The sequence below is a fragment of the Dermochelys coriacea genome, chromosome 7 (assembly GCF_009764565.3).
Source record: "Dermochelys coriacea isolate rDerCor1 chromosome 7, rDerCor1.pri.v4, whole genome shotgun sequence".
Lineage (NCBI taxonomy): Eukaryota > Metazoa > Chordata > Testudines > Dermochelyidae > Dermochelys > Dermochelys coriacea.
In genome coordinates this window covers 85,297,070-85,318,686 of record NC_050074.1, presented here as the reverse complement: position 1 = coordinate 85,318,686, position 21,617 = coordinate 85,297,070, and the positions used below count along the sequence as shown (strand labels likewise).

The following is a 21,617-nucleotide window of genomic DNA, read 5'->3' as shown; positions in this document are numbered from 1 at the left end:
TGAGCTGTAGTTCACGAAAGCTTATGCTCAAATAAATTCGTTAGTCTCTAAGGTGCCCCAAGTACTCCTTTTCTTTTTACAATGAAAAGAGAAATTGAAGGCTTAAGCCATAAAACAAGCAGGTCAAATTTATAATTGAAGTGACCGAGCAACACAATAGGTACCCAAAAACTGGGCTGCTAAGGAGAACCTGGTGTCTGGTGGAGAGATGCAATAGATCTGCTCTACTCCTAAAGCCAAACAGAAAGTAGCAGGTCAGTGGTGATAGAGGAGGTAAACCCGGTCTAAGATGAGTCGAAAGAATAGTAAATATGGCAGGCGACCAGCTTGGCTTAATGGTGAAATCCTAGCGGATCTTAAACATAAAAAAGAAGCTTACAAGAAGTGGAAGGTTGGACATATGACCAGGGAAGAGTATAAAAATATTGCTCGGGCATGTAGGAAAGATATCAGGAGGGCCAAATCGCACCTGGAGCTGCAGCTAGCAAGAGATGTCAAGAGTAACAAGAAGGGTTTCTTCAGGTATGTTGGCAACAAGAAGAAAGCCAAGGAAAGTGTGGGCCCCTTACTGAATGAGGGAGGCAAGCTAGTGACAGAGGATGTGGAAAAAGCTAATGTACTCAATGCTTTTTTTGCCTCTGTTTTCACTAACAAGGTCAGCTCCCAGACTGCTGTGCTGGGCAACACAAAATGGGGAAGAGATGGCCAGCCCTCTGTAGAGATAGAGGTGGTTAGGGACTATTTAGAAAAGCTGGACGTGCACAAGTCCATGGGGCCGGACGAATTGCATCCGAGAGTGCTGAAGGAATTGGCGGCTGTGATTGCAGAGCCCTTGGCCATTATCTTTGAAAACTCGTGGCGAACGGGGGAAGTCCCGGATGACTGGAAAAAGGCTAATGTAGTGCCCATCTTTAAAAAAGGGAAGAAGGAGGATCCTGGGAACTACAGGCCGGTCAGCCTAACCTCAGTCCCTGGAAAAATCATGGAGCAGGTCCTCAAAGAATCAATCCTGAAGCACTTAGAGGAGAGGAAAGTGATCAGGAACAGTCAGCATGGATTCACCAAGGGAAGGTCATGCCTGACTAATCTAATCGCCTTTTATGATGAGATTACTGGTTCTGTGGATGAAGGGAAAGCAGTGGATGTATTGTTTCTTGACTTTAGCAAAGCTTTTGACACGGTCTCCCACAGCATTCTTGTCAGCAAGTTAAGGAAGTATGGGCTGGATGAATGCACTATAAGGTGGGTAGAAAGCTGGCTAGATTGTCGGGCTCAACGGGTAGTGATCAATGGCTCCATGTCTAGTTGGCAGCCGGTGTCAAGTGGAGTGCCCCAGGGGTCGGTCCTGGGGCCCGTTTTGTTCAATATCTTCATAAATGATCTGGAGGATGGTGTGGATTGCACTCTCAGCAAATTTGCGGATGATACTAAACTGGGAGGAGTGGTAGATACGCTGGAGGGGAGGGATAGGATACTGAAGGACCTAGACAAATTGGAGGATTGGGCCAAAAGAAATCTAATGAGGTTCAATAAGGATAAATGCAGGGTCCTGCACTTAGGATGGAAGAATCCAATGCACCGCTACAGACTAGGGACCGAATGGCTCGGCAGCAGTTCTGCGGAAAAGGACCTAGGGGTGACAGTGGACGAGAAGCTGGATATGAGTCAGCAGTGTGCCCTTGTTGCCAAGAAGGCCAATGGCATTTTGGGTTGTATAAGTAGGGGCATAGCGAGCAGATCGAGGGACGTGATCGTTCCCCTCTATTCGACACTGGTGAGGCCTCATCTGGAGTACTGTGTCCAGTTTTGGGCCCCACACTACAGGAAGGATGTGGATAAATTGGAAAGAGTACAACGAAGGGCAACAAAAATGATTAGGGGTCTAGAGCACATGACTTATGAGGAGAGGCTGAGGGAGCTGGGATTGTTTAGTCTGCAGAAGAGAAGAATGAGGGGGGATTTGATAGCTGCTTTCAACTACCTGAAAGGGGGTTTCAAAGAGGATGGCTCTAGACTGTTCTCAATGGTAGCAGATGACAGAACGAGGAGTAATGGTCTCAAGTTGCAATGGGGGAGGTTTAGATTGGATATTAGGAAAAACTTTTTCACTAAGAGGGTGGTGAAACACTGGAATGCGTTACCTAGGGAGGTGGTAGAATCTCCTTCCTTAGAGGTTTTTAAGGTCAGGCTTGACAAAGCCCTAGCTGGGATGATTTAACTGGGACTTGGTCCTGCTTTGAGCAGGGGGTTGGACTAGATGACCTTTTGGGGTCCCTTCCAACCCTGATATTCTATGATTCTATGATCACACCATTATCTGTCCCTGGTATTACAGACCTAAGGGATAGCTCTCTGCTTATGCAGCACTGAGTGAACTTGAAACAGCCAAAGGAGTGTGAATGTGACCCAACTCGTTTAATTTCTGTGTGCCTGTTACCTCATGTGAAAATGATGCCGATGATACTGATCTCCCTTTGTATTTTAATGTTTGTCTTATAAATACTGAGCTGTGTACTGTAGTCTTCTTGCTGCCTGCATGTATTCACTGTGAAGCATTTTATGATGCTCTGTGTGAGAGATGATACATTTGTCTCTATCTCATTTATAGGAGAGTCCAAACCTGCTCCTGCTCCAGGACCCCAGCAGACTGCCTCCTGCTTTACTCTTCAGCTGCCAAACTGGTGTTGGCAGGACCAACCTTGCCATGGTGTTAGGCACTCTGGTGCTTTATCATCGCAAGGGGGCAGCACAGAAACAAAAGTAAGCATGCCTTCATCTCCCTCCCCTTTTCGATAGCTGGTGGAATGAAATGGGAGGAGAGTGCCACAGGCTTCCTTTAGTACCAGAGCTTCTTAAATAACTAACTTGTATTTAAGAAAACCTTCCCATGTTAATTGCTAAGGGTGCATGTACTGAGGGTGCTTTTTACAGGAAGAATTGAATTGCTGTAGAAATTCTTATAAATTCTTTTGTTAAAAAAAAAAAAAAAATTTACACTCAATGCTGCGGCTGCGCCGGTGTAGCGTTTTAGTGAATATGCTCTGTGCCAACAGGAGAGAGTTAACCCGTCAGCATAGTTAATCCACCTCTGCAAGATGCAGTAGCTACCTCAATGGGAGAACTCTCCCACTGACCTAGTACTGTCTACATCGGCGCTTAGGTTGATATAACTGGGTTGCTCGGGGGTGTGTGGATTTTTCACACCCCTCAGCGACGACATTATACTGAAGTAATTCCATAGTGTAGACCTGGTGTGATCTCTCCGACAAGAGACACACTGACTACAGGCTCAGTTCAGCCACCACACCACGGCTATTCCATTCCTGGTCTTTCTCCTCACATGACCTTCTCCAGAAGCCAGGCACAGTCTGTCCCATTCACTCTATCCACAGAGAGTGCATGAGGAGAGTAGGTGCTCTGGTCTCTGTATTAGAGACCGGAATGTGAGTAAAGGTATTGATGATTTAATTTATATTCCCATTAAATGACATTTGGGGCCTGGGGCCCCTTCATTAACATATTTGGGAGAGTGGGGCCCGCTCCCAGCAATAGCACTCTTGTGGGGGTGTGGAGGGCTATTCCCCACAAGAGCACCTTCCATCCAGTGCCTGATTTACTGGTGAGCTCTAACAGCTTATACACCACAGTGAATAGAGGCTCCCAGCCCATTTATAATACACTCCCCTCTCTGGACCACTCCTACAAGAGCTGCTTTAGGACTGAACATCTCCACACCCTTATCTGTAGCTTCCTCCAGGAGCAGTTTCTTCTGTCTTTCTGAGGAAGGCTTGCAGGTGGCAGCAGCTCAGACCTTGAAGCTATGCTGTCTGTGTAGACTCTGACAGCTGTCTTCAGAATAGCCCAGGATGATGATCACCTGCCAACAATACGTATCCTGGAGGAAAATAAAAATGAAAAATATGGATAGTGTGCTCATGGGAAAGGGATTCTAAATATACATAATATAAAAATAGTACAGTCAAATGGATGGATGGTATCCCTTTAATCCAAAGTCATTTCCCTGTTTTCAACATAGAGCAAACTATTAGAACCTTTCAAAATGGAAGACACTTGTAAGCTCAGCTACTGTACACAATCTTGCCTACTGGGTACTAGGTTGATTGGAAGAATTATGTGAAATGGGATAGTTTCCTTTAAGATTTTAAACTGGCATAAATGTAAAAGGAAAGCAAAAGGAGGGAGAGAAGCGATGGAGATTATTATAACTTCAAACTTACTCTGTTCCTTTCCTTCCTTATTTACAGCCTTCCACATCCTGCTAATACGTTGTCTAGGGACCGATTTTGGGTTATTCAGAACTTTATTGACATGGTACCAAAAGGCCAACAAATCGTTGAGGAGGTAAGTGTCTGTCTGTGGCTAGGCTTATATCTGTAGCTGTATCTCATGCTGGTGGCCTTCAGGCAGGTATATAGCCCTTGTGCGGAAGGGATGTGTCTCTGAAAGTGGCAGGGGCAGGGAAGGGAGAGAATCAAACAGGACCAGCTGGGAGAGGGTGAAATCTCAACTCTTGCCTTCAGTTACTGAATTCCCTTTTGATCTCTCCAAGGTGGACAGTGCCATTTCCTGCTGCTCTGAAATGCATGACATGAAGGAAGCCATCTATGAGTATAAGAAGAAATTGGAAGGAATTGGAGAAGATTACCAGATTCAGGTACTGTAGGGAGCCAAACTACAGAACCATGGTGCCTATTGAAGAGAATAATTCATATTTTGTTAGCAAAAAATAAAAAATCTAGTACTAAGGGAATAGGCACCTTTTTGGAGTGAAATGCAAATAGGCTATGTACTTGTTTTAAAAAAAAATTATGCAGGTGATGTACTTATTTAAAAAAAAATCTGGGGTGAATTTTGCGCTGATGAAAGTCACCAGATTGACAGCTCTCCTTGCTTCATTTAGCATTTTAAACGTAGCTTGATTATTTGCAGAAGAAGAATTTCATGCTAATTTAGGATGGGTGTCGGCCCGTCCATCAGATATTGACCTCTCTGGGCAATATCTGTATCACACTCATGTTCGTGCTGACAGGTATGTCTCTAGGAGTGAGAAGGACTGACAATTTTTTTTTGGGTAAACATCTACTTTTATTTGTAAACTGAGCACCTGTTTTTCCATATAAACTGAATACCTATCATCTGGAAATTACTGATAGATAATAAACATGGAAGCTCATGATCTTTTTTGCTAAGTCACTTTTTAGAGGAGAGCCCTGCTTTTAAATCCACACACAGGGTGTCTTAGTGGCTAGGGCACTAGACTGGGACTCAGGAAACCTGGATTCTGTTCCATGCTCTACCACTGCTTTGCTGAGTGATCTTAGGCAAGTCACGTACCTTTCCTGTGCCTCATTTCCCCATCTGTAACATGTGTATAACAAAACTGACCTCTTGCATAAAGCACTTGGAGATCTGTGGATGAAAAGTGTTGTATGTGAGCTAACTGGTGTTGTCCATCCCTCGTAATTCAGACTGACTGTTTTATAGGGATTCTTGGCAGTGTCATAGTGAGAGTTCTGTCCTTCAGTATGACGTGGGGGCAGGAGTGACAGTGGTGATGGAGCAGCTCTTACATCAGATTCCTGTCTTATTCCAGTTTACAGACTAAATACTAAGGTTCCTTCAAAAAAATGTGGGTGAGAATATAGTGCTTGTGTTAATTTCTCCCATGTAGTTCTGGCAGTGCTCGTCTTTTTCCAATCCTGGACTTCTCTTGAGCAGAGGCTGCCACTTGTGCCAGATAGTGTGGGTCTCTTTGTGATGTGGGCATTTGAGACAACCATAGTCATTTTACCTGTGGCCGTGGAGTCTTTAACCTACATCCCCAGATAGTGAACTTGTCATTTATTAGAAGCAAGTTACAGAGTGAGTGAAGAATTGAAGAAACAAGGATGGAAAGATGGAAATATTGCATCATTTATCCTTTTGAAGTCTCCTGTGCTTGAAGAGATAAACAGGATGTACTATGGAGTTCAGGTGTAAACGAGAGACACTATAAACACAGATGATATATGATATTAGATTGTGTTAAAAGCCAGAAGACCATTTTTTTGCCAAAGGTTTATGTGGAGTACAGAAGGAATGTTCCTTTCTTCCAAGAGAGCACGTTAGGAAGGAAAATTCTCATTTGTGCTGATGAAGTGTTGATGTAGCTGTCTGAGATGAGGTGTTATGTCAAAATACACAGGTGTAATTTTATCCCTGTCAAGAAGTGAGGTGTGTCTGAGGGAGGAGGCTTTCATGACTTTGTAATGTAAATGACATGCTCTTTACTTTACTTTATTTCACTGACTTATTTATAACACTGACTTGCTTATGCCCTGAGGAAATATTTGTGATTATTTTTTTTTATTGTTGCTGGGGTATCCTTAGCTGATGGGTGATTGCAGGAGTGGTTCCTTTTACAATTGTGTGTTTGAAAGATATCAGGAGTGCCTAGAGCGGGGATGGGAGCTCCTGTTGTTGGTTGTATAGAGCACAATGAATCCATAACATCATAATAGTAACAGAGCATTCAGGATTAAGCTGCCACTCTGCTTCAACTCCTGCTGCTGCATCTTTGAAGACCAAGGATGGGATAAAGCTTTCTCTTTCTGCTTCCCTTCCAATCTTGGATGAAATCAGAATTATAATATTATTTCATTAATTTGTTGTTGTACTGAATTTATGGGTGTGCTTTATAAATTGCAGTATTAGAAATAAGTCATTTCTGCTACCTTTTGATTGGGACTGATCGCTTACCCTCTCATCCCACTCCAATGCAATGTGAATGAACCCTATATAATGCAATTCAAAAGAAAAAACATCCTGTTCTTCCTTTTGCTGAAATATTCCCAATCGATTGACAAGAAATGGGAAATTTTAGTACTTGCTGGAGGCAAATACCACATGAGAGCACAATCAGAGCCATATAGCACATTACTATAAAACCAGTGCTCCTCCATTGACTTCAGAGGTGTTATTGCTGATTTATACCAACATATGAGGAGGCTCACTATCGCATATGCCACCACTTAAAACTACCTTTCTTCAGCAAACTACATGTTCTGTCCTTCTTGGGGAGGCTTTATAGAAGACTATCTTTTTATTTTATAAGGCCGTCCCCTGAGGACCTTGGCTGCTACCTCTATTTGTAGGCGCACCTTCCTAAGTGGGGTGGATAGGATAGGCTGTTGGTTTTCATTCTGCCCACGAGGGAGCATGAGCTAGGACCTGACTGGTCAAGTAACCACTCAAACGGCCAGGCCAAATGATCGGTAAAATGGAATCTGATTGTATCTAATTTGGGTTTAATTATTACTGATGCTACTGTCTGCCAATCATCCCATTCTTGATCCAGTGGATAAGTAAACTTGCATTAAACAGTTGGTGTTGCTGAGCCGGGATGTGGTTAGCAGGGATCTGGTTAATAGGGAAGTTAACTGTCTTGTGATGCATGACTGATTTTCAATCAGTTTGATTGGGATTCACATCCATTTTAATTTCAAACCTCAAATACCATGTACTAGTTAACGGCAATGGCTCAAAGCAGATTTACACTTTATTGCTCACTTCAAGCAAGGGATATCAGAGTAGCTCAAATATTCCAATCGGTGCTGCTTACGGCGATGTTAAAGTGCGCACATGGCTCCAGATCCTAAACTGGATTAAACTGGTATCAACCCGTTGACATCAATGGAGCTATACTGAGTTACAGCAACTGAGCATCTGGCCTATAGCAAAGAAAAGATAGGAAGAATAGTAAGAGGCCAATATGGCACCATCAGGAGTTCTTTAATTACATGAAAATTAAAGGAATTCCATAAAAAGTGGAAGCATGGACAAATTTCTAAGCACAAAAGAACAGTGCAATCTTGTAGAGATAAAATCAGAAAGACTAAAGGCTGGTCTATGCTACATGGTAAATCAATCTAACGTACGCAACTTCAGTTCCATGAATAATGTAACTGAAGTCGACGTAGTTAGATCTATTTACCGTAGTGGCTACACTGTGCTGTGCGCTCTCCCGTCAACTTCACTTGCGCTTCTTGGGGAGGTGGAGTACACAAATTGATGGGAGAATGCTCTCCCATCGATTTAGCATGTTTTCACCAGACCAGCTAACTTGACACTCGCTGCATCAATTACAGCAGTGCCGATCTACTAGTAAGAGTTGACATGCCCTAAAGTGCAGAATGAGTTAAACCTAGCAAGGGACATAAAAGGCAAAAAGAGGATTACAGAAGTACATTAGGAGGAAGGGAAAGATGCAGGAAATTGTAGGTCCATTACTTAGCAGGGAAGCAGAACTAATGACGGAGGACACCAAGAAGGCTGAAGTATTTAATGCAAATATTGTTCTTTATTAAAAAGATTATTACCAGATGCTTAATACAATTAATATTAATACCAAGGGAGAAGGATCATAAGCCAGAATAAGGAAAGAACAGCATTCAAGAACGTTGAATAAATTAGATGTATTCAAATTGACAAGGCCTGACAAAAATTCTTCCTAGGATACTTAAGGAAGTAGCTGAAGCAATCTTGGAACCATTAGCGATTATCTTTGAGAACTAATGGAGGATGGGTGTGGTCCCAAAAGACTGGGGAAGGGCATACATAGTACCTATTTTTAAAAAGGGAAGAAAAAGGCCCTGGGGAATTATAGACCAGTCAGCCTAACTTTGATACCTCGAAAGATACAAGAACAATGATTAAACAATGGTTTGTAAGCACCTAGAGGATAATAGGGCGATAAGCAATAGGCCGCATGATTTGTTCAGAAAAAATCATGCAGACCAATGTAATTTCCTTCTCTGACAGAGTTATTGTCCTATTGGATGCGGGGAGCATAGACGTGATATATCTTGATTTTTAGTGAGGCATTCTTATAAGCAAACTGTGGAAATATGGTCTAGATGAAAGTATTATGAGGTGGGTGCACAACTGGTTGAAAGACCATACTAAAAGAGTAGTTATCAATGGTTTACTGTTAAACTGGGAGGATGTGTCTCGTGAAGTTCTGCAAGGGTCTGTCCTGGGTCTGGTACTTTCCAAGTCATTAATGAAAATATTGAATAATGGTAGGGTATACTTACATAGTTTGTGGATGACAGCAAGCTGGGAGGGTCTTCAAGCACTTTGGAGGACAGTATTTAAATTCAAAATGACCTTGATAAATTGAAGAATTGGTCTGAAATCAACAAGATGAAATTCAGTAAAGACAAGTGCAAAGTTCTACACTTAGGAAGGAAAAATCAAATGCACAACTGCAAAATAGGGAATAACTGGCTAGGTTATCGTACTGCTGAAAATGACCCAGGAGTATAGTGGCTCGTGAATATAAGTCGTCAATGTGATACAGTTACAAAAAAGGCTAACATCATTCTAGGGAGTATTAACAAGTGTCATATATAAAACATGGCAGGTAATTGTCACACTGCTTGGCAGTGATGAGGCCTCAGCTGAACTATTGTGTCCCATTTTGGGCAGTACACTGCAAAAAAAAAATGGACAAAGCAACAAAAATGATAAATGGTCTAGAGAACCTGATCTGTGAGGAAAAGTTAGAAAAACTGGACATGTTTGTTTAGTCTTGAGAAAAGAAGACTGAGAGGGGAACATAAGTCTTGAAATATGTTAAGAGCTGTTATAAAGAGGAGGGTGATCAATTGTTCTTCCTGTCCACTGGAGGTAGGACAAAAAGTAATGGTCTTAATCTGCAGCAGGAAGATTGAGGGTAGATTTTAGGAAAAACTTTCTAACTGTAGTTAAGCTCTGGAATAGGCTTCCAAGGGAGGCAGTGGAATCCCCATCATTGGAGATTTTTAAGAACAGGTTAGGCAAACACCTGTCAGGGATGGTGTAAGGATCCTGTCTCAGCATGGGGAGGTTGGATTAGCTGACCTCTTGAGGTCTCTTCCAGCCCCATATTTCTGTGATTCAGCAGTAAAAGTGTTTGATGGCACTTTTGTGAGTCTTCTCAGGAATTCATGAAATACCGGTTTCCTCCTCCCCACTCCCCTGCCCTTGTTTTTAGGAGAGTTTGGAATATTTCACTGCCCAAAGAGGAGTTGTACAGCACATGAGTAACACACTATCTCCCTGGGCATTCTCTGGTAATTCTTGGCATGTGTTCTTGACTAACCAGTGGAGATGCTTCACAGTGCTGAATATGAGAGAGTAGCAAAGTGAGGATCATCTTTCATTCATGTTTACGCTTCAGGGCAGAGAGTTAGTAATCTCTCTCTGAGTCCTGAGGGTTGCTTGACTTTCATCCACTTTATATCCCCAGCCTTCAGGCTTCGTGTCCTTGCAACTATCCTTCCAGCAAGGGGTGACTGGATAGGACCCCCCCTTTGAAGTCTGTCAGTATCACTCCTTCATGACCTTCCAAAGTCAGTATTGAGCCATGTGGTATGTCTCCATACCAAAGGGCTGAATGTGCCGCCTCTGAAGTTCTCGCAGCCTCTTTTAGCCAGACAGCAAGAGACAAGCATTGGGAGCTGGTGCCTCAAGTGTTCGGCTTTGCTGATGAGGTCTCTTAGCCAGGCTGATCCAAAGGTGATCTTTTATACCAGACAAGAGGCCTCCAATTAGGGCTAAGTGTTCAGAAAAACGCACCGGAACTGCCTGCATAAAATATGTCCCATTGGATCTGCACAGATAGATTCTTTTGCATATAAATGCCTATTTGTATATACAGTTGCAGGAGCGCTCTTATAAGTTTCAGGCACAATGTAGATATCACTTTATGAAAGTTTGGCCATAGCTATATATCAAGTGCTTTCTTCTGCTGTTTTAAAGAGAAAATGTTGACGCATCCTGCTGACAGGTAGGCTTTGGAACTCAGAAACTGAAAGCTGGAATCTGAAATGCTCCCATTTACCATTCTTTGGGATGGTGGAATTTGAAGGAGAACTCCTCTTCTTAGTTTGGTCTTTGACATGGGCATGAGGATGGCGTTTTTTACCCCATGTGGGGGATACAGTTTTGTTTTTTAAAAGCTAAAGCTACTTGAGACCCATACCAAGTCCCCACTGCAGTGATTTGCTGTGGAGGGAGATGGCTGGTATATATTGTTACTGACAATGGGAAATAAACTTTCAGGGACTGCTGTAAATTAAACAAGAGGAGTGTTTAATTGAAGTTCAAATGTAGCAATAACACTTTTAAACAAAGGAAAGTCTCCAGGAAAATTTGCTTATTTGACATGAACTGCATTTGGGGGCAGAAGGGGAGGGAGGGAAGGAAAGAAACCAGAGAGAAAAGAAAAGGAGTACCGGTGGCACCTTAGAGACTAACAAATTGGTGCCACCGGTACTCCTTTTCTTTTTGCGAATACAGACTAACACGGCTGCTACTCTGAAACCAGAGAGAGTGAGAGATGGGTGGGAGGAGATATTTGTATAAGTAGATGTAGGACCAGATCCTCAGCTGGTGAAAAACAATACGTCTCCATCACAGTCAATGGTGTTCCAGCATATGCTTAAGGGCTTTGCTGAACTGGGGTCTTACTGAACGGATTTTCATATGCCTGATCATTTTCTTGCGGCTTTTTGGCACACAGAGGAAATCTCTCTCTCACCCCCAAAAAGTTGGAGCTCCTGAAAGGTGCTAACTCCACGGAAATGAAGTCTGAAATCCTCTGTGCACAGAAAATAAGTATGGCACAGTCAGCAGCAGACCATACTTCCATAAACCTCGCTGACAATGTGCCTCAACTTCTGACCAAGAGAGGTCATTTCTATGGATTGAGAGGGTTGTTCATTCACTCCTTCACATCTCTGCTGAGACTGCTAGAATGGGTGTTAACTTGTGTCAAATAAAGTGTTGGCTTTTGTGATCTGGACATCTGTGAACAAAGAAATAGATTAAAACATCCATTAGATGGCAACAAGATTCGTACATTACAAACCTGGTCTGGCTTTGACCTGGTGACCTAGAAGTAACCTCTGTACACTTTGCTGCCAATCCCCTGAGAAATCCAGTTCTCAGCTACTTTGAATTTTGTTAAACTAGTCACCTCAGGCTGGGTCTAGGTATTGTGTGTAATATAAAAAAAAATAAGAGAAAACAAAAACTTTTTGTGGTGTGTGTGTGTGTGTGTGTGTGTGTGTGTGTGTGTGTTAGGAGATTCACCTCAGAGGTAAAAATGTGGTAAAGAAAATTAAACAAAACAAATACCTGGGGAAAAATAGCACTAATACTGATATTAACATCAATGAAAACCTGGCATATTCCCACCATTACAGACTTTGTTTTGAGTTTCCAGAGTAAGCACACTTCTCAGTCTCTGGATAGATGATGGAGGGCCGGATTTGTCTCATGGATCATAAGTAAATATTCATGAGTCAATTACATAATGTTAGAGATTTCCAAGTGACACTTAGCAAATCCTCCTTCCCTCCCCTAGTATTACAGGGAAATCTCTTTATAAATACACAGCTAAATGTTAGAACATTTTCCATAACATCCTGGATCTGGATTTGCAATCTAACTGCTTAGTGATCAAATATTTGTGACCTTCTGGTTGATTCGGGGGGGGGGGTGAGAAAAAACATGACCTTCAAGTGCTTTCAAAAGGCATCTTATCTTAACAGTGCCATAACATGGCCTTCAAGTTGTTTGGCTAACATGGGGTGTTCATGCTGTTTTCCCCCAACTCTTGATTTTAGCCTTTGATGATAGCAAAATTCAGACTCTATCTTTAAGGCACCACAACAGTGTTTGTCTTCAACTTAAGTCTACACATGCAATTCTAGTCAACTGCCAATAAAATCTGCTTTCTTTGAAAATTATCAAACAGAAGAGAGAAGCATTAAATTAAAAACAAATTGGAAATAAACTCGCCAAATACGATAGCAAACACCACTAGACAGCCACCATGTTTGCATTATTCTGTATGACATTGTTACCCCTATGGCATAGCCTTGGCCGTTTCTCACTCACTTTTCATCAACCCATGCCCACAAGAAGATGTCAGTGTCTGAACTTGTTAGCTGCAAGCCATGTGCCCAGGAAAGTGTCAGGACTGGAGCTCACCACAACCCCTCTTTCTTATAGCTGGCTTGCAAAGTTTTAAGTCACATACTAACATTTGGATATTGCATTTCCCCAGACCAAATGGATAGCAATCCAGTTGGAAAGGCTCCTGCTTTGTCCAGGGCACAAGCTATGCAGGAACATTAGGCAATATGCTATTCAGGTATCCTGTCCAACATTGCATGCTTAGCCATAAGTCTTAATCATTCTCAGATAGGGTCTCCGAGATGGGCCAGTGTTTGCATGTTACTGGATTTTCTCTTCTAGACAAACAGCAACAAGTGTAAAGTGAACTCCCATCCTTGAAGGCAAACAGCTTAAGGAGAGACGCATTTCATAGACTCAAACTCTGCATTGGTATTAGGGTTTGGATCATGTTTAAAGTCTGCAGTTCATATTGAATGGGCTCTATCTCCTGTGTCTGTCACAAATGCCATTATTATGGTTTATTCCAGGGGAGCAGCACCAAAGAGTATTTCCTTCAAAGGACTTTGCAGAGCCTTGAGCGCTATTTCTACTTGATTGCTTTCAACTACTACCTTCATGAACAGGTGAGTGTTCTCCCCATTCTCCTTGTGAAGCCTGCCCCTACGCCCCCTCACCCTACTACTTCATTTCAGCAGCTCTTCTGGGGGTGGAAACAAACATGTATGCTGAGGAGCTGGATGCTGGAAAGCCCAGCTTCTGCCACTTTCCAGACATTGATTTTGCCCCCCTCATGGTGTCTTCAGATGCTCTTGGTTTTATGTTTGGAGGTATAGTTCAATGGACTACTATGAGTAAAATCCAGTTAGGAACTAGGGTAATGGTAATGGAGGCCCAAGCCCCTCTCCCACTATGTACTGTGTGTATGGTACATGACGTTCCCTGAGAAAACGTTCCCTTTTGTCTCCCCGAGGAAGGAACCCCAGGTACAAAGTGGTGATTCAGTGAACTGCTGTATCAGCTTTTCACCTATGGAGCATGGAATCAAATCTTGGCAATTTTCAAGTGAAATTGGTTTGAAAACCTTTACCTTGTCTCTTATTTGTCCACATCACAAAACCACTGGAGAGTATGGTATCGCTATGAGCCTGAGGCTTTGGACTGGAATAGGAAGGTGAATATCAGGGTCAGGTTGTGCGAAGCTCTGAAATGGGGTTTTAAAAAAAACGGTGAGCTTTCAACCCTTTTCTGAACTGCTTGTAAGGATTGCCCTGGAAGGTTGCTGTTCCTGTAAGATGTATGTGTAGTACAGTGCTTGCATTTATCTGTTCCTGAACAAAGCATCTCTCTCTCTCTCTCTCTCTCTCTCTCTCTCTCTCTCTCTCTCTCTCTCTGATAGTACCCCCTGGCCTTTGCCCTCAACTTCAGCAGATGGAGGTGTGGGCACCCAGAGCTTTACAGGCTGCAGATGAACATGAACCTGTCAGAACTCACAGTGACTGGGGAACTGATAACAAAGGGGATGCGAGTGCTAGTGAGTGAGCTCCTTAAGTCTTCTTGCAGATCCCATCCTTTTCAGGGTACAGGTAATACAATAGGCATGTGAGGCTTTTTCAGCCTCTCTAGAGCCACATACAGTATATCAGAGCCAAACACTCTTCAGGGAACCCCCCCTCCCCCCGCCCATGTTTCCATAAGCTTACAGTGAAAATTCACTCTGGTGGAGCCAAACCGGAGCCCTTGGTCCATGTGTCCCTCAGCATTGGAGTGTTTGAAATCTCGAGCCTGACTCTGTGACTTTGATCCCATCCTGACCCTTGTGTCAGACGTGCACATTGCAGTGCCCTGGGCAGCGTTTGAAGGGGAGTGGGAGTCTCTTGGTGGAGGTAGTTGTTTTACCATTGAGTGCCACTCTGACCTGGGGAGTGACCAGCTGGGAGAGTCTGTCTGGGAAGACCTGTGATGGCAAAGGTGCCAGCTGAACCAAGAGAGTGGAAATGTGGCTTTCATCTAAGTTGTGGCTCCAGCTTACTCTGATTTTGTTCTGCTGCAGGTAGTGGATGAGCGTTTCTCCCCAGATGTGCTCAGCACTGTCAAGGAAATGAGGGTAGCTAACTTCCGGAGGGTCCCCAAGATGCCTGTGTATGGGATGGCACAGCCCAACTCCAAGGTAAGAGCGTGGTGGAGATTCTGGCACAGGTGGAGGTGACCAGAGTGCAAGACTGAAACCTTCTGGGTTGTGCCCAGTGCAGGTCAGTTTGAAACATGAGTGTGCTGGAGGGGGGTTCATTTTGTTTCCATTTCCCATAGGCCATTGGAAGTGTGCTAAGCTACCTAACTGATGCAAAAAGGAAGTTCTCCCACATCACATGGATAAACCTTCGTGAAGAAGTGGTACTAGAAGGGAATGAACAAATCTACACTCTCCGGGAACCCGGGAACCTGGAACAACAGATTACGGTGCCTGTTACATCACCTGAACAACTAGAGGTGAACACTCAGCACCTTCTTCACCTTCTGCCTTTCCTGTTCTTGATGGTAGTCTCCACTGCTACTAGAGGTGCTTAATGCAGTGAAGCAGGCACTAGGAAATGTGTTGGTGCTATTTTGGTCCTTTAATATTTTGCGCAAGTAGCTTGTATTGCTTTATTTTCATTGGCATATATATAACTGCTTAGTGGTTACAAAGCAAATACTATATGGTAGTAATACTCGAGTAACTACCACAAATTCGCCAAGCCAAGGCAGGTGAGGGGATATCTTTTATTGGACCAGCCTCTGTTGGTGAGAGGGACAAGCTTTCGAGCTTACACAGAGCTCTTCTTCAGGTCTGGGAAACTTAGGCCAGGTCTACACTGCAAATCTATATTGGTATAACTACATCACTCAGGGTTGTGAAAAATCCATGTCCAGGAGCGACATAGTTATTATGACCTATCTCCCGGTGTAGTCAGTGCTATGTTGACAGGAGGGCTTCTCCCATCGACATAGCTTCCACCTCTCGGGAGGTGAATTAACTATGTTGAAGGGAGAAGCTCTCCCATCAGCGTAAGAGTGTCTTCAGTTAATCTCCACAGTGGCACAGCTGCATGGGTATGTAGACCTGCCCTCACTCAGGCCTTGTCTACACTACCAAGTTTTGTCGCCAGAAACTATCTTTTGGAGACGCAACAGTGAGAGCGTACACACCACAATGCGATTTCGTCGGGAAAAATGCCCAGTTTCAGCGACAAAAAACTTCCACCCCATGAGAGACACTTTTTTTCCCCCCTCCCTTTATTTTCGACAAAGAGCCAGTGTAGACGCTGCAGTTTGTTTTGTCGACAGAAGTGGCTTCTCCCAGTGTCCCACAATGCCTGCCTTGATCACTCTGCTCAGTGTTTTGATCTCTGCTGCCCTGCAGGCATGCGCCCCTCCCCTTTCAAAGCTCCAGGAAGTATCTGACAGCTGAGTGTGCTGCTCCCTTTGGGGAACAAAGAGGAAATCATTGGAATGCTCCTGTTCTGCCCTGCACTAGGAACAGAGTGGCAGGCAGACTGCTGTTGTGGCATGGGGGTGGGGCTGAGGAGAGCCTGCTGTACTGCTTTGACATTCCTCAGCACAGAGAGCTCTCAGAGCTACTCATGATGCCGCTCCCAGCAGCTGTGGAGGCTGTGGGAGAACTTGGAGGGAATACCAAGATGGGCAGCGATCAGCTCCGCCTTCCCACAGCACTGCACCGTGGGATACATACCCACAGCGCATTGCTCACACTGTCAATGATGGTGCCCCCAATCTGGACATGATCTGTCAACAGAGGGAGCAAGTGTGAACACCGATTTTTGTTTTGTCGACTTTTGGGAGTTGACAAAGTTTTGTTGACAAAACTTGTAGTGTAGACAAGGCCTCAGTGTCACTGCTAAATACAAGATTGTTTAACATAAATGGTTAACACATTTCAAGGGTGCTTAACAGGCCACTTCATCTTGAGTGGTCCTTTGAAATATGTGTTAACCACTTATGCTAAACAATCTGTTCAAATCTTGTATTTAGCAGCCACGCTTTGAGTTAGGTTATATCTACAATGTGCACCTTGCAACGGCGTAGCTATGCCACTGTAGCCGCACTATTGTAAGATGTGCAGCGTAGCTGTTCTTTGTTGCCAGGAGAGAACAACAACAATGTCCTGGCAACAAAATAAAACCACCCCCAACAAGGGGTGATAGCTGCGTTGACCTGAGACCGCTCCTGCTGATGAAGCACGGTCCACACTGGCGGTCTTTGTCAGATTAACACGGCTGCTACTCTGAAACCTGTTAAAACTTCTGTCATTCAGGAGCTGTTTTTTCACACCCCTGAGCGACAAAAGTTTTAATGACGAAAGTGCCAGTGTAGACAAAGTCTCAGTTTCGCAGACCTGAAGAGCTCTGTGTAAGCGCAAAAGCTTCTCTCTCTCTCTCCAACAGAAGTTGGTCCAATAAAAGATACATTACCTCATCTACATAGTCTCTCTAATATCCTGGGATTGACACAGCTACAACACTGCATATAACACAAATTCAGAAATTACTGTGTAACACACTGTGTTCTCAGGATACATCACAGTATTATTCTAATGAAGAATATAAGAAAAAGAGAGTTAATTTTGTTACTGCATAGTGCATGTATAAACTCAATATTTAAAATATAATTCTGTATGGAATGGTTATTTTTCCCCTCTCAAATTGCTGTACCATGGGGGGGGGGAGGAAGCAGGAGGAGGGAAGAACAACAGTTTCAGTTTGCTAATAAATGAGTCAAAATACCACCAGCCTTAATGTATACCAAGCTGAAGATGGCAAGTGACAATCAGCAAATGAGATTCACGTTGACGTACTGGACACTGCATTTAAAGATATCCCATCCATATGCTTCACAGCAGGGCATGGACCTATGAGCCACATCAGTCCCCCTCTTCCTCTCACCCTGTTCCCAGCTGGTCACCTACCTGGGTTGCTGCTTATCACCCACCCCAGGGTGTTGTGCAATTGGCACAGAGAATTTCAATTTCTGGATACTGACCAAAGGTTTTTCATCTCTCTCTCGATTCTTTTCTTTTTTCTTTCTTTCCTTTCTGCCTGTCTGCCCACCCGTCCCACTCTCTCTCTTCATGTTGGCAAATAAGAGAAAGGAGGAAGGAAACCAGTCTAATGACAAATACAGTTTTGCGTGGCGTAACATATTTTATATCAGCTGTAACCCTAGGTGCTGTGGGTTTGATACAAAAAGCACAGTTGTAATAAAATTATTAGTAAAGGTTTATACAGCACCCTAAATGTATATAACATTTTACAGAATGTGGAATAAAACTCAGCTCCAACCTGGAGAGTTTTAATAGGGTAGCTTGTAAGAGCATGTAAATGATACAGTTAGGCAAAGGAGAACAGAGATGTTCTTGGCTGGGTCTTGAGAAGGGATAGCCAGGACAACTGAGAGGAGAAGGGTGGCCCCATCACAGCGGTCAGATTGTGTGGTGGGAGGTGTAGAGAAGGGAGTGTGGAGAGACTAGATTCCTGAGTTAGGCAAGCCCATGAGGGGTTTTAAAATCAGGAGGGCAATTTTAACAGGATCTTGAAATGAATGAAGAGTCAGTGGAGGTGTACAAGCATGGGGCAGAGGTGGTTTTGTTTCTTTGTACAAAATAGAAGATGGGCAGTAGCATTTTGAACATGTGGGAGCTTGAAGAGTTGGAACTTGGGTTGGCCATACAGAACTTGAAGGGAGTTGTCAGGCAACAATGAAGATGTGGATCAGGATTTCAACAGAGGCGGAAGCTGTGTACGAGTGATGTTGCAGAAGGGATTATGGGCACATTTGTATCCCTAGGAGATGAGAGGAAAAGGGGTCAGTCCTTGACTCCTTTTACTCTCAAGAGATTAAGGACAGTAAAAAAAAAACCCTGAAAGGCCAGAGTCAAGGTGGGCGATAGAAGCATGTGAATTTGTGTTTGTCTCTCAGCCTGGGCATCTTCGATGTATCACAAAGTATCATACGTTCCTACCTCATTGGCAGAGTCTTTGGGAGAGGTCTAGACCAGGGTTGTAGATCTGTCTAAGGAATATTAGCAGAGATGTGTGTGTGAAGTTTCCAAACTGTGGTTTTGCACTATGCCCGGCATTAGTCCCTCGCTTCCCTGAGTCCCAAGTTCTCCTACAAATTTATGGGGAAATAAAAATTTCCTTTTAGGGTGAAAAAGGAAGAAAGATTCTGAAAAATTATGTCAAGTGTCCATACAATAAAGGAGTCTTGTTCAGTTTCTTTGTCTCTCCCCTGCAGAAATTAGAGTCTACCTTGAAGAATGACGTGCTAAAGTCCCAGAAGTGGCTGGAGGTGTATCTGGAACAGGAGAAGCAGATGAAGATGTTTAAGAGTTGCCTGACCACACAGGAGATACTTAATCAGCACAAGAGCACATGCAAGGGTTTGGTCTATAAACGAATCCCAATCCCAGACTTCTGTGCTCCCAAGGAGCAGGTAATGGAGGAGCTAGAAGCTATTCCATAATTTCAACATCAAAACTCCCCTGAAGGGGCCATGGTGAATGCCTTCAGTGAGAATCTCCTGAAGACATTCTATTCCACTACTCTCAAAGGGTGGTGCGTGGATAGCTCAGCTCTTCTCTCTCCCTTCCCCTCCCAATTTATGATATCTTTCTCCCTATGACCAAACTGATACTCCGCCTCCTTCCTGGTTTGATTTTCTCTTCTGGTTTCCCCCCTCCAAATTGATTTTCTCTCTTTTGTTTGCCCTAAATTGTCTGTCTGTCTCTCACTTCCTCATCCATTTCGCCCTGCAGTTGCTTTCCTCTCTTCTGGCTCCTCCCTTTCCCTCACCCTAAGGCACTGCAGACTCTTTCCCTAGAGGATTGCGAAGCTGATGCTGTGCTAGGTATATGGTGGCTGAATCTGACTGCTCCATTTTCTTTCTTTCCCTGTGTTTGTACTCCAGAGAAGTGGATGAGGCAAGTTACCAGTCTCCTGTCTGTTCACCATAGTGGTCCTCAGTGCCTGGTGGCTGATATTGCTTTTGAAAAAACAAAGGCAGCATAATTGCAATCCCTAGCATGATGTCTGGTACTATAACTCTGGGACAATCCTGGCCAGAATGAGATGCTCTGCAGCCCTGGGTTGTGTGTACTGCTCACGTTCCTGCACAGTTTTATAGACTTGTGAAGAGGAGATTTGGTGTGTGCTCCTCTAGGGAAGCTGTGCAGTTGCTTACAATGCTGAATCCTCTCCAGTACACCAGAGACACCTCTTAGCCTGAGAGTCAATGATCTGTATTCTAGTCATTTGGCCCATGCGGGGATCACAGACGCTTTTGTCCATGAAATTTCATTTTTTTAGTTTTACAGTCTGAATGCATTTATATAAGCATTGATAGAATCAGGACCACTTTGCAGTCATGTTTATTGTAAGTGTGTTTGCCATCTGCTGGTCTCAACCTGCAATTATAGATTTGCACCTACAGTTGTTAATCTCAGACTTTCCTTTGCATTTCAGTTTATCCTAGACATCTTATGTCAATGCAAAAGAAATTAAGAGAACTGTAATTAGCATTATCCTAGAGAGATTTCCTATTTGCATTTTCACTAGAGTGAAAATGGATCATCTTGGGATAGCCACAGAGAGTTGCGTATTTCTTTACAGCTGCAGAAACTGAGGGATTTAAGACCAGTTAGTTTGGATTTGATATAATCACACTCTATTCTTCCTTGGGAGGAGAAACTTTAAGACCTATGTAGTAACACTGTAATGTAGATGGTGCCTTATACCCTGGTGATAGACCCATTAGGAATACATGAGAAAGACAGGGAACAGCTGCTTTTCAACACCTCAGGGGAAAAAAGTTGGCCAATCACAGGTTGTGCAGGTGAATGCTGCTGGTTCACAACATATATCACGTGTAGGATTAAATGGAGGTCTCACAGAGACTCAGTGGTATCCCTCTTAAATCTGGACTAGAGTATTCAAGTTCCACATTACGAGTAAGGATCTTCCCTAACTGCTGTCACTGCAGTGCACTGTGCTGTCATTCAGATTCAAGTTAAAGATGCCATGGCACTTTCTGCAAGAAATAGGAGATTACGCCTTTTGCTTAGGCCAATATTCCCTCCCTGGTATGATTGAGTATGAGCAAATGCTGAATGTATCAAAGTCTGTGGCATTTTCACACACAGTCACTGCACTCCCAGTGTGTATCATCTTACTTTGTAGCACCCTTTGGGTTACCTGGAAAGTGAAAGGCACTACAGAAAACCAGATACAGTTCTATTAATCCATGGAGGGGGTGGGGGGATGACAGAATCCATGAGTCACACCAAGCAGGGAAAGTCCGTATTTAATTCTTTTTGTTGTTCGTTTTCAGGATATAGATCGGCTGTTGGACTCGATGAAGAGCGCACTAGCTGAGGACTCTCACACGGCCTTTGTGTTCAACTGCCATAGTGGCAGAGGGAGAACCACCACAGCCATGGTTATTGCTGTCCTCACGCTCTGGCATTTCAATGTAGGTATTAGCCCATGGATGGGTCTCTTGTTCTAAGGAGGGTTTGGAACAAAGGAAGCTCCGAGGAATGAATCCCTAAACACGAAACCTTTGCCTTGTGAGCAATGAAAGAGGGTTGTACTGGA

At 43.6% G+C, this 21,617-nt stretch overlaps 1 protein-coding gene across 1 annotated transcript in view; it reads left to right on the top strand.

Moving 5' to 3' along the window:
• The window catches only part of PALD1 (phosphatase domain containing paladin 1), a 218,322-nt gene that overhangs the window by 104,597 nt on the left and 92,108 nt on the right, over positions 1–21,617 (top strand). Inside the window, exons 8-16 of the mRNA XM_038411513.2 lie at positions 2,609–2,760; positions 4,266–4,362; positions 4,571–4,675; positions 13,497–13,592; positions 14,366–14,500; positions 15,020–15,136; positions 15,277–15,456; positions 19,261–19,458; positions 21,352–21,492. Of these exons, the coding sequence (XP_038267441.1) occupies positions 2,609–2,760; positions 4,266–4,362; positions 4,571–4,675; positions 13,497–13,592; positions 14,366–14,500; positions 15,020–15,136; positions 15,277–15,456; positions 19,261–19,458; positions 21,352–21,492 (1,221 nt within the window). The remainder of the gene's footprint in view (positions 1–2,608; positions 2,761–4,265; positions 4,363–4,570; positions 4,676–13,496; positions 13,593–14,365; positions 14,501–15,019; positions 15,137–15,276; positions 15,457–19,260; positions 19,459–21,351; positions 21,493–21,617) is intronic.